The 17,554-nt window shown below is 39.3% G+C and overlaps 1 protein-coding gene across 1 annotated transcript in view; it reads right to left on the bottom strand.

The window, feature by feature from the left end:
* LOC131146566 (pre-rRNA-processing protein esf1) overlaps positions 1-12,151 on the bottom strand; it is a 36,530-nt gene extending 24,379 nt beyond the window's left edge. The window contains exons 1-3 of the mRNA XM_058096234.1: positions 11,273-12,151; positions 3,629-3,703; positions 2,404-2,624 (exon numbers count right to left, since the gene is read on the bottom strand). Coding sequence (XP_057952217.1) covers positions 2,404-2,624; positions 3,629-3,703; positions 11,273-11,884 — 908 coding nt within the window. The 5' untranslated portion in view covers positions 11,885-12,151. The remainder of the gene's footprint in view (positions 1-2,403; positions 2,625-3,628; positions 3,704-11,272) is intronic.
* Between the last annotated feature and the right edge of the window lie 5,403 nt (positions 12,152-17,554).

The following is a 17,554-nucleotide window of genomic DNA, read 5'->3' as shown; positions in this document are numbered from 1 at the left end:
CCTCTCCCACCAAAAAAAAGAGGATGATACTTCCTCCAACCATTTAGGATACGTTTGATTGCGAAATAGCTATTCCTTGGAAAAAGATGGAATTTAGTGGAAAAAAAAAAATGAGGATAGAGGTGACGGCTATTCTTTGTGTATTCCTCACTGTATCATCCAACATGTATGCAATGGGAAAGAAATAGAAATTCATATGGTGAAATTTGGGAATAACCATTTCTTTTCTACTCCTTATTATGGATTTAAAAAAAGTTTCACATTGTTATTTCCTTCATGGTAACAACATTTCTTTTATATAACTAATTATAACTTTAACAAATCTACTATACATAATCTATTCCTAGGAATAGGCCGTCAACAAATCAAATGTAACCATAGTCTCCTCCCTACTCTCTCAAACATTGGATCCCAGAAAACAATCGACAAAGGCTCACCCCCTAAAGAGAGACCTAAATACAATAAAGGCCAAGCCAGAGAGTCACATACAGCTAGAGACCTAAAACCCTCTAACTTGCCCATACTCAAACTAATGCCCACCACCCCACTTTTGGACAAGTTTATCTTTAACCTCAAAATCTTCTGAAAATTTTGACAAAATAAGGACCTTGCTGAATTTCCCAACACCATTCTCTAGAAAGAAGATAGAATCGTGCAAACTGAAGATAAGACTCCTCCACCTCCTCCCTTTGAATTGAAAGAAACCTAATCACCACGAGATCCTGAGCATGCAAAATCAACCTACTCAACCCATCAACCACCCAAGTAAACCAAAAAAAAAAGACACTGAATCCCCTTGCCTTAACCTCCAAGAAACCCTAGACCAGTCCCTAGGTTGATCATTAACAATCACTGACATCATAGTACAGCTAAAGCACCCTCTTATCCAATCTATCCACACTGCCCCAAAGCCCTTCTTACACATCACAATATCAATAAAGTCCAATTTACCATATCATAGGACATTTAAAAATCCAATTTAAAAATCACACCCTTCTTACCCCTCCCTCTCACATCCTCAACCACCGCATTTGCATCTAACATCTGTCTATCATTAGCAAAAGCATATCGTCAATCTTCGAAAAATCCCCCAACACCTCCTTTGATCTCCTTGACAAGAATACCTTATTTAAAACTTAAAACCTTGTAAACAGTGGTCACCAAACTAATCGGCATGAAACCCTTCGCCCTCCTCAACCTGTTAGGAATAAGTGCAATAAAGTTGGGCACACACTCTTCCCGACACATGACCGTGATCGAACTCCCCAAAAATAACTTAAGATATTTTCTTGCAACACCTCGCAACTATCCTGACAAATGGCCATAGTAAAACCATTTGGACCCAGTGCTTTTTCCCTATCCATATCAAACACAACCATCCTAAATTCCCATGTGCCAAAAGGCTTCTTTAATCAATTAGCCATATCTAACCCAATGGAAGTCCAATCTACACTCTCCACTTCAACCTCTCAGTATAACTAATAGAAATGCATAATCTTGTCCCCAATCTATTTGTGATCCCTCACTACTCTCCTCAAATCTATGCCAGGCTCCTTAATACATTAGCCACCCTATGAAACAAATCAGAGTTAAAATCCCCCCCACCCATTTGACCCTTGATTTTTCATGTCAACTCCTCTCTTCTCTTTTCAAGGGCACCTTGAACTTGTTACAAAGATGAATCCTCCTAAATCTATTCTCCTTCCCAGCGAACCATACTCCACCAGCCTATCCAACCCAACTATCTCAAAATATATATATATATATATATATATATAATATTGCTTTTTTGTTCACAAATATTCCCAAACACCTTTTTATTCCATTCCTTCGACTTATTTTTAACAAGCTTCAATTTGTTGGTCACTTTAAAACCTTCTCACCCTTGAACATAGCACTCCCTCCACCAATCTCTAATATTATCTCCGGAAAGAAGGATGCATGTGACAACCACACATATTGACAAATCTAAAAGGAATAGGGGCAAGATTTGATTCAAAAAGGATTACAAATAGTGGAACACAAGTTCAAATCAGAATTCAATGGATCCTTAAAAATATATAATGTGACGCCCATTGCACAAGGCTCCCATGGCATATTGGGTGTCTAGAGAAGGCATAACATACGCAGCTTTACCTCAACAATTGGAGAGGCTGTTTCCATGCTCAAACCTAGGACCTTCAGGTTTGAGTCTAACATGGGTTAATGTGTCCTCATCCTAAAAAAGTTCTAACACCATCTTTGTGTGTCTAAGATAGGGGTGTCTATGTGAGCACATGTGCCCGAGAGAGAGAGAGAGAGAGAGAGGGAATGAGAGAGGCAAAGAGTACAAAAATCATTATAGCCAATTAAAAACTGATTTAAAACTAAAAGAAATGAATAAACAACACCGTCATTAATCACCTTAGCCTACTTTTCTCATAAGCACGCAGCTTCTCATCGTCAATCTCATCTTCATCATCGCTGTCATTTTGTTGAGTCTCATCGTCAAATAATACAATGGGACCATGCACCTCCTCCTCTTCCATATGCTTAAGCCCAAACTCAGATGGATAGACAGCCACAGACAAAATTTGCCCATCTTTAGGAAGAAATGAGCTCAGTAATACATAAAGATCAACAGCCTAAAAAATGCAGCAAAATTTCCAGTCAACAACATAGCATTGCAAATAGAAAATAATATTAACAAATACAAGGGTAACTTCAATACTTCCATAACTACAAAATTCAACAAACCATCCACTTGTGTAATGCTTATAATCTTCAACTGAATATTATTTCTTTGTCACAAGTGTTGAATGCAAGACCCTTGCTCCCAATGGCAATGATATTGCTTTCTAATTTCTAATTCAAATGCTCTCCATTAGGTTTAAGGAGCTATATGTTTTAGAACAAACACTTGAGCGTCTAACATCAATAGAATACTTGTTCAATCTCTAAATTAAACTACCTAACTTCAAACAAAATCAGGTGATACTACATAAACCTGCTTTTGATAAGAAGCACAGCCAACAATGAAGCATGAAGACATTAACTTTTCATAAAACAAAATAATTTTCTTATAAGAAAGCAATACAAACTTTTCAGTGAAAGGCATTGACCTCCCTGAGGTTTGGCAAAAACCTACAGATCTCGCCTTTCCAAAAATTTCACGGACTGCCCCTAAGATTTGGCAAAAATATGAAGTTTTTCAAAAATCCCATGAAACTCTCCTAACATTTGATTCTTGGGACACTTATATACCTTCTTGGACTTGTCTTTTCACCAAATAGTAGGGGAAGTCTGCATCTTTTTTGTCAAATGAGAGTTTTGAAACCAAATATCTGTGCTTTTCACCAAACCTCAAGGCAAGTTTGTCAAATTTATTAAACCTCAAGGAAGATCCACATCTCATCTTTTCACCATACTTTAGGAGAAGTCAATGTGTTTTGTCCAAAAATTTTTATGTCACAGCTAATTTAAAAATCAAACTTCTTCACTTATTTTTTTATTGAAAATTTGAATAATTTGACATCCAACAATTCAGAAGACAACATATTTCAGCATCATTACAAACCCACTTCAATCTTTTTCACCACAAATAGCTGGAAAAACAAGTAAAATTAAAATCTAAGCTTTGATGACATACCTTAACATGATTCCAATCCATATTAACAACAGCCAGCCTGTGGGTTTCTTTTTCAATCTCAGGTATATTTTCCTCCTGTTCTACATAGCAACCCAAAGATCGGCAAATGTAAGTAACCGTGTTAATTGAAATAAAATTGAGCAATGTTTGATAGCCAAGAAAGTAAGAGGTAAATAAAAACAAAACTAGAAATTTTAATCGGACTTTTACAATTTAAATGTTAAGACCAAAAAAAAAAGCTCATTCAAACCGAACGTAATACAACCATATCCCCAAGTTGTTCAAAAAGGAAAGAGGTATAAAGTAAAAAATTTTGAATTCACCCCTTTTGTTCTTGATTCCTCAGCAGCCAAACAAAAAAAGTACGGTTCTTATTAAATGCGTTTAAAATTTTCAGTTCTTCGTTAATAAGAAATTGGGTGGCATCAAAATCAGCAACAAGCCCCTTATTGGACTTGCCCCTAACTTATTTAGCGGTTCCATTCGATGGGAATCCTAGAGAGGTGGATATTTGGAAACTAGTAATGGAGAGGATTACCAAAAGACTAGATGGTTTGGAAGGGTGCCCTTTTCTCTTTTCAGTGTGGAATTAACTTATCTAGGCTAGTCTCTCTAGCATTCTGTTGTATTTTATATCTGTTTTTAGAATTCCAATGGGGGTTGCTAGCAAGCTTGAGAGATTTTTTGTGGTCCAGTCTAGGTGGTTGTAGGGACCATTTAGTAAGGTGGGCAGAGGTTTGTAATTCTAAAAAGGAGAGCGGGTTGGGTCTTGGTAAATTGGTGTCGAAAAACACCGCTTGTTTAGCTGAATGGTTGTTGTCCTTCCCCTTAGAAGATAATTCCCTATGGCATAGTGTTATTTGCAGTAAGTTTGGGTTGGATGAGAATGGATGGAGGTCTATTTCCCAGATTTACTCTATTTTCACCCCTCACATTAAGTTTGTAGTGGGGAGGGGTTCCCGGATTCATTTTTGAAAAGACTCACGGCTCGAGAATGATTTTTTTTTCCACTTCTTTTCCTAATCTTTTTAGATTGTGCTCTGAGACAAACAGAGTTATCTCTTACTTTGTGGTCAATGGGAATGGTTTAACAAAATTAAAACCAACAACTTGCTAAAAATTAGGAGACCTGTGAAGGCTCTCTATCCAGATGTTTGCATGCTCCATTACAGGAATCCTGAAAGAGCCTCTCATCTCTTTTTGCATTCTGATTTTGCATAGAGGAATTGGAAAATTGTTCAGTTTTATGGAAGAGAGTTGGGTATGCCCCTGTTCAGTGGAAGACTTGTTAATCACTTCTCTTGCAGGCTTTGGAAGGAGGAGGATAGAACAACTCTATGGAAGGGTAGCAAGGATGCAGTATTGTGGGTTTTATGGATGGCACATAACAAACGGATTTTTTTTTGGGAAGAAGTTGAATATCGTATTTGGTGTGGGAAAAGATTCAGTTTTTGACTTCTTTAGGGTGTGTGTAATGATCCCCCTCGTAATTGTACTAAACTTAATGTAATTGGAATGGATACAACAGATTGATAATGGGTAATGGAATGAATTACTTGCAGGAAAATGGGATGAACTGAATTCCACTAGGGCAATGCATACAAAAGAAATTGAAATAAGGAAGAACAGGTTGGCTGGTTCGAGACAGCCACTCTCTAAATTAACAAAAGAGATTCCAAAATGTCTAGCTGACACCCTATTCCCGCTGGCCACCCCCTTAATACCCAACAACCTGTAACAAAAACAACAGTAAAGAAACTAACTGGTAACAAGACTCAAATGGGCTTTGGCCCAGTGCCTCGCCCACTTCCTCATGGTCATGGTCCCGGCCCGCTCTGCTTCGGCCCAAGTCTCCACGCGACAAGGAGTTCTGGCCCACTGAGCTCCAACCCAGGCACCCGGCCTACGAAGAGCTCGGCCTACGAAGAGCCATCCCGCCTGAGCCCCTCAATATGCTCGGAACCTTCTATCCGAGCTCCCCTGCGAATAGCTGTCCCATCCGAGCCCCTCGGTGAAGAGTCATCCTGTCCGAGCCCCTCAATCTGCTTGGAACCTTCTGTTCAAGCTCCCCTGCGACGAGTCATCCCGTCCGAGCTCCTCAGTCTTCTCCACCTTATTCGGTTTCGTCTGAGCCCCTCAGTTTGCTCGGACTCCCCTCTAGTCTTCTCCACCTTATTCGGTTCCATCTATAGCAATACCTTCCCCTTCAAAGCACCTTGCCCACAAGGTGCAGGAATTTCTCCTTCATTGTGTGATACCACTCCCACATCGCCACTTCCTTCTCTTGCCCCTCCCACCAAACCAATATCTCTGTTGCCGAAAGGTTCCCCCTTTTCTTCATACGCCTCTCTTAAATCTCTTCAGGTTCTAGGCTAAGGATTCCTTGGAAATCTATGGGGGGGAGTCGTGGGTTCGCTCGAACTGACGCTCCAAGGTGTGGCTTGAGTTGAGATACATGAAAAACCGAATGAATCTAAGCTTCCTCCGAAAGATCGAATCGATACGCTACTTCTTCGATTTTTTGTAACACCCGAAAGGGTTTGTAGAATCTTGGTGACAGCTTTAGGCTCCACCGGACTGCCACGGTTGTTTGTCGGTAAGGTTGGAGTAGTAGGTAAACCCAGTCGCCCACTAAAAATCTTCGCTCCTTTCTATTTAGGTCAGCATACTTTTTCATTCGATCTTGTGCTTGTTGTAGGTTATGCTTAAGGAGATCCATTGCTACCTCCCAATCTCTGAGGTGTTCATCTACCATCGCCACCCTGGTGGTCCTTGGAATATAGCTCAGGAGATGTGGTGGTGGTACACCATACACAATTTGAAACGGGGTAGTTTTCGCCGAGGTGTGGTAAGATGTATTGTACCAATATTCGGCTAATGGTAAGTGCTTCACCCAATTTTTCAGCGTGTCCCCCACAAAACGCCTAAGGTATCCTTCTAAGCACTTGTTCACCACCTCTGTTTGACCGTCAGTCTGCGAATGGTAAGTCGTACTGAATTTCAATTAGACTCCTTGTAGATTAAAGAGTTCTTGCCAAAATTTACTTAAAAATGTGGTCCCCTGTCCGAGACAATCGATCTTGGCATGCCATGTAATTTGAAAATGTTCTGCATGAAACTCTGTGCTACTTGACTTGCCGTGAATGGATGACTTAGGGGTAGGAAATGAGCATATTTGGAGAGACGGTCCACCACCACTAAAATGACGTTTTTCCCATGTGAATGGGGTAAACCTTCCATGAAATCCATGCTTAGATCTATCCACACCTTTCCTGGGATGGGAAGTAGCTGTAGTAAGCCCGCGGGGTAAGTATTTTCCTCTTTCATCTGCTAACAAATGGGGCATTCCTTGATGAACTACTTAACTTATTTCTTCATGCCACACCAATAGAAATCTCTTCTGACTCTCTATATTGTTTTTTCATATCCCTCATGCCCCGCTACTACATTGCCATGAACTATTTGTAATACTTGTTGCTTGATCTATTCGTTTCTGCCTATAAACAGCTTGCCTTTGTAAAATAATAACCCATCCCTCGGAGTGGACCCTTCTGATGGTGTGCCCGATTGAATTTGTTGCATGATATTTTGTATGTCACTATCATCTGCATACGAGGCTTTTAAATCTTCGATCCACCCAACAGTAGGGAAGGAAATAACCATTATACTTGCATCGTTGTTTGCTGCATGATCGTCTGCTGGGTTGAGAGTGTCACTTTTTGAATCTTTTATGGACAGAGCATCTGCGACTCGATTCTCTTGTCCCCTTTTGTACTGTACTATAAAATCATATCCCAGTAGTTTGGTGATCCACTTCTGTTGCACTAGAGTGCCCATTCTTTGTTCCAACATGAATTTTAAACTCTGTTGATCTGTTTTGATAATGAATGACTGCCCTAAAATATAGGGTTTCCACTTCTTAACTGTTGTTACTAAAGCTACCAATTCTTTCTCATAGGTTGACATGAGAAGGGTTATGTCCTTCAATGCTTGACTAAAGTATGCTATTAGTTGCCCTTGTTGCATAAGAACTGCCCCAATCCCCTTACCTGATGCATCACATTCAATAGTGAATTTCTTCGTGAAGTTTGGTAGGGCTAGAACAGGGGGAGTAGACACTGCCTCCTTTAGTTCCCTAAAAGCCTTCTCAGCCTCCTCATTCCAGTGGAACCCATTCTTCTTAAGTAAACTGGTCAGGGATGCGGCTATGGCTCCATACCCCTTAATAAATCTTCTATAATACCCTATGAGACCTAGGAACCCTCTTAGAGCTTTGAGAGTCTTAGGTAAAGGCCAATCAATAATAGCTTGTAACTTGGTGGGGTATGCCCTGACCCCCTTACCCAATACCAAATGCCCTAGATACTCCACCTCTCGATAGCCAAATTTGCATTTACTTATTTTGGCAAACAGTTGTTGATCGAGTAGAATTTGTAGGGTCATTCTTAGGTGTTTGAGGTGTTCTTCCATAGATTTGTTGTACATCATAATGTCGTCAAAGAAAACCATAATGAATTTTCTAAGATGGGGTCGGAATACCTCATTCATCAAGCCTTGGAAGGTCGATGGTGCATTTGTCAACCCAAGGGCATCACGAGGAACTCATAGTGTCCTTCGTGTGTCCGGAAAGCTGTCTTAGGTATGTCCTCCACCTTTACCCTAATTTGATGGTACCCGGACGTCAGATCTAGTTTTGAAAAGATCTTAGCCCCATGTAGTTCATCTAACAACTCCTCAATCACAGGCATTGGGAATTTGTCCTTTATGGTGACCTGGTTTAGGGCTCGATAGTTGACACACATCCTCCACGTGCCATCTGCTTTCCTTACCAACAAAACGAGAGAGGATTAAGGACTATGGCTTGGTCTTATAGTTACTAGCTCCAATAACTCCGGGACAATCCTTTCTATTTCCTCTTTTTAAAAATAAGGGTATCTGTAGGGTCTTACATTGATTGGAGAGGCCCCCTCCTTAAGAGTTATTCCGTGGTTGCATGACCTAATGGGCGGTAATTCTTTAGGCTTTGCAAATACCTTTTGAAACTCATCCAACAAGGATGTTTGGAGAAGGAGAGTGTTGTACGCTGCCCTTTCTTCTATTTCTTCCAATGGTAGTAAGAGAATTCCCTTCCTCTCCAATTGGGATAACTTTCCCACCGATTCCTCTTCCACCAATCCTTGGGAAGTGAGTCCTTGCAAGCAAACAACCTTGCCCTGGTGATGGAATTTCATAGTGGGTTTAACAAAGTCCCACATGATTTCACCAAGCATGCTAAGCCACTAAATTCCGAGTACAATATCACAGCCCCCCAAAATCAGAGAGTACATATCAGCTTCAAATATAGTCTCTTACACGGCAAAACTCACTGTTGGACACCTTCCTTCACACCATATTTCCTCTCCATTAGCCACTTTCATCTTCTCTTCACTATTCGTGGTCAGCTTAAGTCTCTTAACCAGAGCCGGATCAATGAAATTATGAGTGCTGCCGGAGTCAACCAGTATCACAAAAAGTTGTCCTCTGAAAGAACCGACCACTCTCATTGTTTTGGAGTGGGGAGACCCCGTTAGTGCATGTAGGGTGATTTCCACCCTATCCTCTCCCTCTCCTGTTGCTTCTCAAACCCTTCTCCCTCTGGGCAATCATGCTATACCACCCCGAGTGGCTCCTCCTTTTCTTTGAAATAGTTTAGCTCGCTTCCTTCTAACAGAAAAAGCTTGGCAGCCCACATTTATGCCTGAGGTGCCATTTGGCATCACTATTGAAACAAAACCCCTTGCTTTTCTTTTCTCTTATCTGTTCAAGTGTATATTTGTGGACCTGGGTGTTGGGTTTGGCTGCTGCTTTGGTCACATGATGATGATACGAAGGGGTAGAATGCTTGGGTAGGATATACCTCTTAGTTGCTAGAAGATTCTCCTCTTGTACCCGGGCCTTGCCATAAGCCATATGCACATTGATTGGGCTTAGGAGTTTCACTGCCCACCTTATCTCTTCCTTCAATCCCCCCACGAACAAACTAAGCCGATGGTTCTCATCTAAGTTCCTGACTCTATTGGACAGTTCTTCAAACTGCTCCTTTAACAAGGTTATAGTAGAAGTTTGTTTTAGGTTGGATAATTGTTCCAATGGGTCATCATACGGATTGACCCCAAATCGGGTGTGCAGTGCCTCCCAACTTGTTACTAGACCAAATCTCTCCAAGTCTTGAAACCAAATTAAGGCCTTATCCTCCATATGGAAGGATGCCAACAGAACACTTTGATGGGGTGGGATTTCGTGAAATAGGAAGAAATAATTGACCCTATAGAGCCAACCTGCCAGATCTGCCCCATTAAATTTAGGGAAATCAACTCGTATAGTTTTAGTTTGAATACCTGCTCTATCTGCATTGTGTTGCTCCCCATGGTAGCTCTCATAGTGGTGATGCTTAAACTCATTGTTTGATGTTTCCCCTGGGCCTACTTGATCGAGCTTCTGCTTGCCAAAAAGTTTCACACCCTCTGAAAGTGCTCCCAACTGTTGAGTAAGATTGATAAGTACCTTCTGCTGATCTACTTGAACTTGTTGTGCATCGGCTTGAACTCTCTGATGTTCTTCTTATGCTTTTTTCAGGGCAGCAATGGACACCAGCATTTGGTTCATGCGAGTTCCCTCTTCCATGGTCGCAAGAGTTGACTCTGATACCAATTGTAATGATTCCCCTTGAAATTGTACTAAACTCAATGTAATTGGAATGGATACAACAGATTGATAATGGGTAATGGAATGAATTACTTGCTGGAAAGTGAGATGAACTGAATTCCACTAAGGCAATGCATACAAAAGAAATTGAAATAAGAATAGGTTGGCTGGTTCGAGAGAGCCACTCTCCAAATTAACAGAAGAGATTCCAAAATGTCTAGCTGACCCCCTATTCCCGTTGGCCACCCCCTTAATACCCAACAACTTGTAACAAAAACAATAGTAAACAAACTAACTAGTAACAAGACTCAAATGGGCTTTGGCTCAGTGCCCCGCCCACTTCCCCGTGGTCATGGTCCCGGCATATTCTGCTTCGGCCCAGTCTCCACGCGACAAGGAGAACTGGCCCACTGAGCTCCAACCCACGCACCCAGCTTGTGAAGAGCTTGACCTACAAAGAGTTGTCCCGCCTAAGCCCCTCAATCTGCTCCGAACCTTCTGTCCGAGCTCCCTGCCGAATAGCCATCCCGTCCGAGCCCCTCAATCTGCTCGGAAGCTTCTGTCCGAGCTCCCCTGCGAAGAGCTGTCCCATCTGAGCCCCTCGGTGAAGAGTCATCCTGTCTCCTCAGTCTTCTCCACCTTATTCGGTTTCGTCCGAGCCCCTCAGTCTGCTCAGACTCCCCTTTGGTCTTCTCCACCTTATTCAGTTCCATCTATGGCAGAGTGTTGGGTTTGGAATTTTCAGGGAAGCTAGCCTTCAGGATTTAAATAGGGATTGGTAGAACTGGTTGGATTGTTTTTTGTTTTAGTTTTTTCTTCTGATTTGTTCCAGATTATCTTGGAAGATTTCTTATTCTCCCCCCCCCCCCCCCCCTCGAAAATTCTTTTCCTATTCATGAAATTTCATTTGCTAAAAAAAATAAACAAAATCAGCAAGAAACCCGAACTCTGAAATTTTACCTGCACTGAAGACTCCTCTCCCACATCAACCTCATATTCTTCATCTGAATCAGTATCAGTCTCACCACCGCTCTCAGCATCTCCTTCTGATGCCGAGGGTTCTGAATCGACACTCAAGACAGATTCTGATGACTCGCCTCTGACATTATTCAACTCCAACTGCGATTTGCTACTCTCTTTGTCTCCCCCTCCATCTTCATCACTGCTAATTACTTTGTTCTGCCCTTCCTCCTCTTCGTCTTCTTTTTCTTGTTCTTCGTGTTCTCGTTGTTGTTCTTCTTGGAGTTTGTAGTAATGACGAAGAGGGTTTCCGGAGCTGAATTTCTTAGGCCTGCCTCTCTTATCAAGAGGAGCTGACGAGGAAGAGAAGCGCTGATCGGAGAACATGCGATTGAATCGAGGATCAATCGCGACCTTCGACTTGTGCTTCGGAACCCTCTGGAATCGAGGGTCTGAGTGCGCAGAAGAGAATCTCGAATCTGTGATGACCCCACCGCCGGAATTGCCATTACCGCTGGTGCCCTCCGCCGAGGCTTCATCTATCTTCAACTTTTTATTGGCATTGCTCTTCTTCTTTTTCTTGAGGACATGACTGATGCTTTGAAACCCCATGTATGGATTACCGTCTTCAGCGAGAAACTCTGAAACAGAGTCAGGGAGGGAGGAGGTGAGACGAACTGAGGAAGAATCAGTGTAACCAAAGAGCGGCGCCGGCGCTTACCCAAACCAGATGCACTATTGCAGTGCACTAGGTTTCAGTCATGCTCTTGATTTTTGAGTATTCGTGTTCTTTTTCTTAAATGTGGCCATCCATGTCTTCAATATACTGCCCCATCCCCCTCATGTTTTCCTATGAATCCATTATTATTATCGGAGAAACTCACTTACTCCTCCCAGCTATATAAAGGAATCACCTGATTGAAATAATGAGAAGAAAAACAAAGAATACAAAGTGCAAAATTCAAAGTATAGAATATTGAGCAGGCAAAAAAATAGAGGAGAAAAGAACATAAGAGAAAAGAGAAAGTGAGATATTTTATATGGTAAGAAGATAAAATATTTTTATAAAAGTTAGGTATATTTTGTAATTCCTCTTTAAATAGTGGATTTCAGATCTCATCTGTCTGTAGAATAGGTATAAACCGAACCACATAATTTCGGTCTCACTTTTATTTATTATCTATTTTTATTTTATTTTTTTTGTGTTTATTACTTGTTGATTATCCACGTTTATCTATTCTTGTATTATTTTATAACACATTATCAGCACGATACTCTATCCAACTGATATATTTATATATATATATATATATTCCGCCTTAATGGACAATGGCTGGTTTTATTTTTATATTGTCTATATATGTATTACCAATCTCTAAAAGAGATGGTAAAATAGTCCTCCTGAAGAGACTATATATTTAATGTCTATATATGTATTACCAAGCTCCAAAAGAGATGGTAAAATAGTCCTCCTGAAGAGGCTATATATTTAATCTCCCAAAGAGATAAGTCTCCTGAAAAAACAATATATTTAATCTTCAAAAGAGATAGTAATTGTTTACCTCTTAAAGATGGTATATTTTTAATCTCCTGAAAAAAAAATTATATTACTATTTATGTATTATTTAAGTTAGTATGTTTCGCTTTTCTAAATCGCTTTATTATTGTTAATTTATTCAGATGTCGAGCATCAGCAAAGTTGAATTTGTTCCCCTTAACATCAAAGGCAACAACTATCTCTCATGGATTATTAGATGGAAATACCGCATCCCAGCAAGATTGCGCTAAAGTCATGATCTTTATCCAACATCATTTAGAAGAAGAATTAAAAACGGAATACCTCACTGTTAAAGACTCACTCGTCCTATGGAGAAATTTAAAGGATAGGTTTGACCATAAAAAAACAGTGATTTTACCAAAAGTTCGATATGAATGATTGCACCTAAGGTTGCAAGATTTTAAAACTGTTAGCGAATATAATTCAACTCTACATAAAATTAGCTCGAAGCTAAAGTTATGTGGAGAAAATATTACTAATGAAGACATGTTAGAAAAAACTTTTACTACTTTCCATCCCACTAATGTGCTCCTGCAGCAACAATATAGGGAAATGAAATTTACTAAATTTTCCGAACTTATATCATGTATTCTTGTCACTGAGCAAAATAACGAGTTATTGATGAGAAATCACCAAACCCGTCCAACTGGTTCGACCCCATTCCCTGAAGTGAATGTAAACACATCTTGTGGTCGAGGGCGAGGCTGCAAGAATGGTCGTGGGTATGGTCACGGTTGTGGTCAAAATAATTACTGGCATCGACGTGAGGTAACAAACCCCCAGAAGAGGGATGACACCCAAAAGAGGGCAAATGATCATAATCAGCGACCCAAACACTATGAAACTAAATGTTACAGATGCGGAGGAAAAGGTCATTGGCCGCGTACCTGTCGTACACCCAAACACTTGGTAGATTTATACCAAGCATCCATAAAAGAAAAGGAAAAGAGTAAAGAAATTGAAATAAATTTTGCCGATAATATTGTTCCAATGGACCTTGATACTGAACACTCCAACTCTGTGTATCTTGATGTTGTTGATTTCCTTGTAAATCTAGATGAAAATAATGATGTAATATTTTAGGACATATATATAGTAAGTAATATTGTATTTTGATAAATTGTTGCTATTATTATAGTAATGAGTTTTTAAAATATTTGTTGTAGTGAAAATTATCTTAAAGCTTTGAACGAGCCTAAGATGTCTATGGAAGAAGTTTGTTTGGCTGATAGTGCTACAACACATACAATTCTCCGAGATAGAAAATATTTCTATTATTTGAAAATATCATCAATAAATGTTAATACAATATTTGGGTCTACAACTTTGATTGAAAGCTTCGGAAGAGCTAATATAAAGTTACCCAATGGTACTTTATTACAAATTGATGAAACTTTATGTAACGTCCTACTAAATTAATTGAGATTTTTTTTAATAATACTGTGAAATTCCACTGCTCTGATACCTTCATATATAAAACTAATCATTCACCTAAGTAGCAGGAAGCTAAGATCACATAACCGCCACTACATATAAATATGTACAATACTAGAGTGCTAAAATACTGCCCTGAATATACATATAAGGTTGTATCTCCACAATCTCTCATGTCAAACTAGAACTACGCAAAGAAAACCTTTCCTAAAAATACTCACCCTATCAATAGGCAGCATTGAAACCCCTCTAACGGCGAGCCTGGTCTGCTCGCCTCGCTGGATCACCTGAAAAATATAAGTTAAATGGGATGAGGCAATGCTCAGTAAGAAGAAACATGTTATTGCTAGTGTGTGGCAAATGAGCTACATGCTTGCAAAATCTGATTTAGAAAAATGCCATAAATAACGTAACTAAACAAAACCTGTATACCTACTGCAAAATACATCATACCTATGTTGCTTAACATAAACTGAGTTTTCTGAATATCTTATTCATATTACTGCTAATAACTATAAGTATGTCTATTTTCTATATATCTACTCATATATATATAATAACTGAGAAAATTCCTTAGATCGATAACTGAAGTCACGAATTAACCCCTCATGATAGGGTTGTGCGGCCGAAAGACAGGACCTAACCTAGCTGGTCGACCAAGGTAAGTCAACTGAACTTCGACAGTCAGATCGTGCCCCCTCAACCCATATCTGATGAGGAGCCTGTCCACAACATAGGTACGACCGACTTTTGAATACCACCTATTATCTGAATAGGGGTTGCACTCCGAACTGAATATAACTATGGTACCGTGCTCTGCTGCTGAATATAGTCCATCAGGGTCTGATACTATATACATAACTGATATCTTTAAAATATAGTTTTTACCATGATTTTGTAATAGTTGAAATAACCATAACATAATAAATACTGAGCTGAATAAACTGTAATAACTGGATAGCTGATATGTCTGCATAACTGAATACCTGAATTTTTTGTTTAACTGTATAAACTGAATGTTATGGTTTTTGAGATGGCTATATCATAATATTCTGAAAAATACTATAAAATACGAGTTTCTGTGCGTATACTAAAAATCATGATATTTTGAAAATTACCGTGTACTGGGAATAATAAACTCATGTCACACAATTAAACATTAAAATTATCAGGCCATGAAACTGCATAAATAATATGAATAATAATTTTCTGAAAAATGTATAATTTATACTGAATTAAAGCGGGTTTGCCTGGCATAACATATTTCCCTTACCTGATTTTGGCTAAAACCTCCTACTGTAACAAGTCCTACACCCGTAGGGCTTCCCACTCAACACCCTGAAAACCATATATTCTAGAATAAAATATTACTATTTTTACGTCTACTGCATTTCCTACAACTGCTGGAAACCCAACTTTCAACAAAAAGGGCTTACCCTGAATCTGGGATGAAATCCAACTTCGCCCCACCTACGATCCACTCCAGCAGACTTAGGGAGAACTTCCCCAGGAGCATCATGGTGGCCTCAAATCATCGATCCAGCGAATGACGGGGTCGAAATCGAAGAGAGATGGAGGTGGAGCCGTAGGAGAGAGAAGAAAGAGAGTTCCTGGTGAGTTTTCTGCGGAAAAAACTGCGTTTCACACTATTTATACTGTGGCCTTCGTCGACGAGCCACGTCAATTCGTCGACGAGGTCACGAAGGATGTTCGTTGATGAATACCACCTTCTCGTCGATGAAATTCAGAACTTAGAAAACAACCTCTCGGTATCTTCTCATCGACGAAACATGTTCTCATCCACGAGACCCTTTTGTATCCTCGTCGACAAATCCCCTGTGTTCATCGACGAGTCCATGAATTAATTTCTTGGGTTATTACACCCAAAGTGTAACGTCGTCGATGAAGTCTGCTGTCTCCTTCTATTTCTGTTTCCATTTTTCTCCCTCTTTATTATTTAAATACCATTATTTTTCGAGTCGTTACACTTTATACTCTAGCAGATCCAAAAGAAATCTATTAAGTTTTGAAGATTTAAGACTCAATGGGTATCATATTGAAACCACAAATGAAGGCAGTAAAGAAGTTCTTTACATTACTTCCATTATTTTTGGGAAAAAATAAATTTTAGAAAAGTTGGCAACCTTATCTTCTGGACTATATTATACAAAGATTAAAGCATTTAAATCATATAATGTCTTGCACTAGAAGTGCAATGACCCAAAGTTATTTACACTTTGCTATGATCGTCTTGGACATCCTGGAGATGTAATGATGTGAAGAATCATTAAAAACTCATATGGTCATCCACTAAAGAACCAGAAGATTCTTTTTTCTAGAGATTTCATGTGTACTGCCTGCTCTCAAAGGAAATTAATTATCAAACCATTTGTTTCAAAAGTAAATTTTGAGTCACTCAATTTCTTACAAAGAATTTATGGTGATATTTGCGGACCAATACATCCACCATCTAGACCATTTAGATACTTTATGGTTTTAATTGATGCATATACTACATGGTCACATGTTTCTCTGCTTTCTACTCGAAATGTTGCTTTTGCTAGACTTCTTTCTCAACTGATTAGATTACAAGCTCATTTTCCCGATTATCCAATTAAATCAATTCATATGGATGATGTTGGAGAGTTTACATCCCAAACTTTTGATAATTATTGCATATTACTTGGAATAGATATTGAACATCTTGTTGCTCATACCCATACACTAAATGGTTTAGCTGAATCTTTTATTAAGAGACTTCAACTTATTACTAGTCCTATGATTATGAGAACCAAATTGCTTATATCTGTTTGGGACATGCTATTCTTCATGCTGCGTGTTTAGTTCGTATAAGACCAACTGCTTATAATAATCTTTCACCCATACAATTAGTCTCTGGGCAACAACCTGATATTTCTTATTTAAGAACTTTTGGTTGTATAGTATATGTTCCTACTGCCCCTCCTCAAAGAACTAAAATGGGTCCTCAACGTAAACTTGGTATCTATGTTGGTTTTGATTCTCCTTTTATTATTAGATATCTTGAACCTTTAACAGGTGATTTGTTTAAAGCGCAGTTTCAAGATTGTCATTTTGATGAAACGGTATTCCCTACATTAGGGGGAGCAAAATTAGTGTCTGAAGCACAACATGAAATCATATGGAATGCCATGAGTTTATCTCATTTAGATTCTTGTACAAATCAATGTGAACTTGAAGTTCAAAAGATTATACATTTGCAAGAGATTGCAAATCAGTTACCTGATTCTTTTGCAGATACCAAGGCAATA

The sequence above is a fragment of the Malania oleifera genome, chromosome 13 (assembly GCF_029873635.1).
Source record: "Malania oleifera isolate guangnan ecotype guangnan chromosome 13, ASM2987363v1, whole genome shotgun sequence".
NCBI lineage: Eukaryota > Viridiplantae > Streptophyta > Magnoliopsida > Santalales > Ximeniaceae > Malania > Malania oleifera.
The sequence above is the reverse complement of the archived record's forward strand: the minus strand, read 5'-3'. Positions and strand labels throughout refer to the sequence as shown.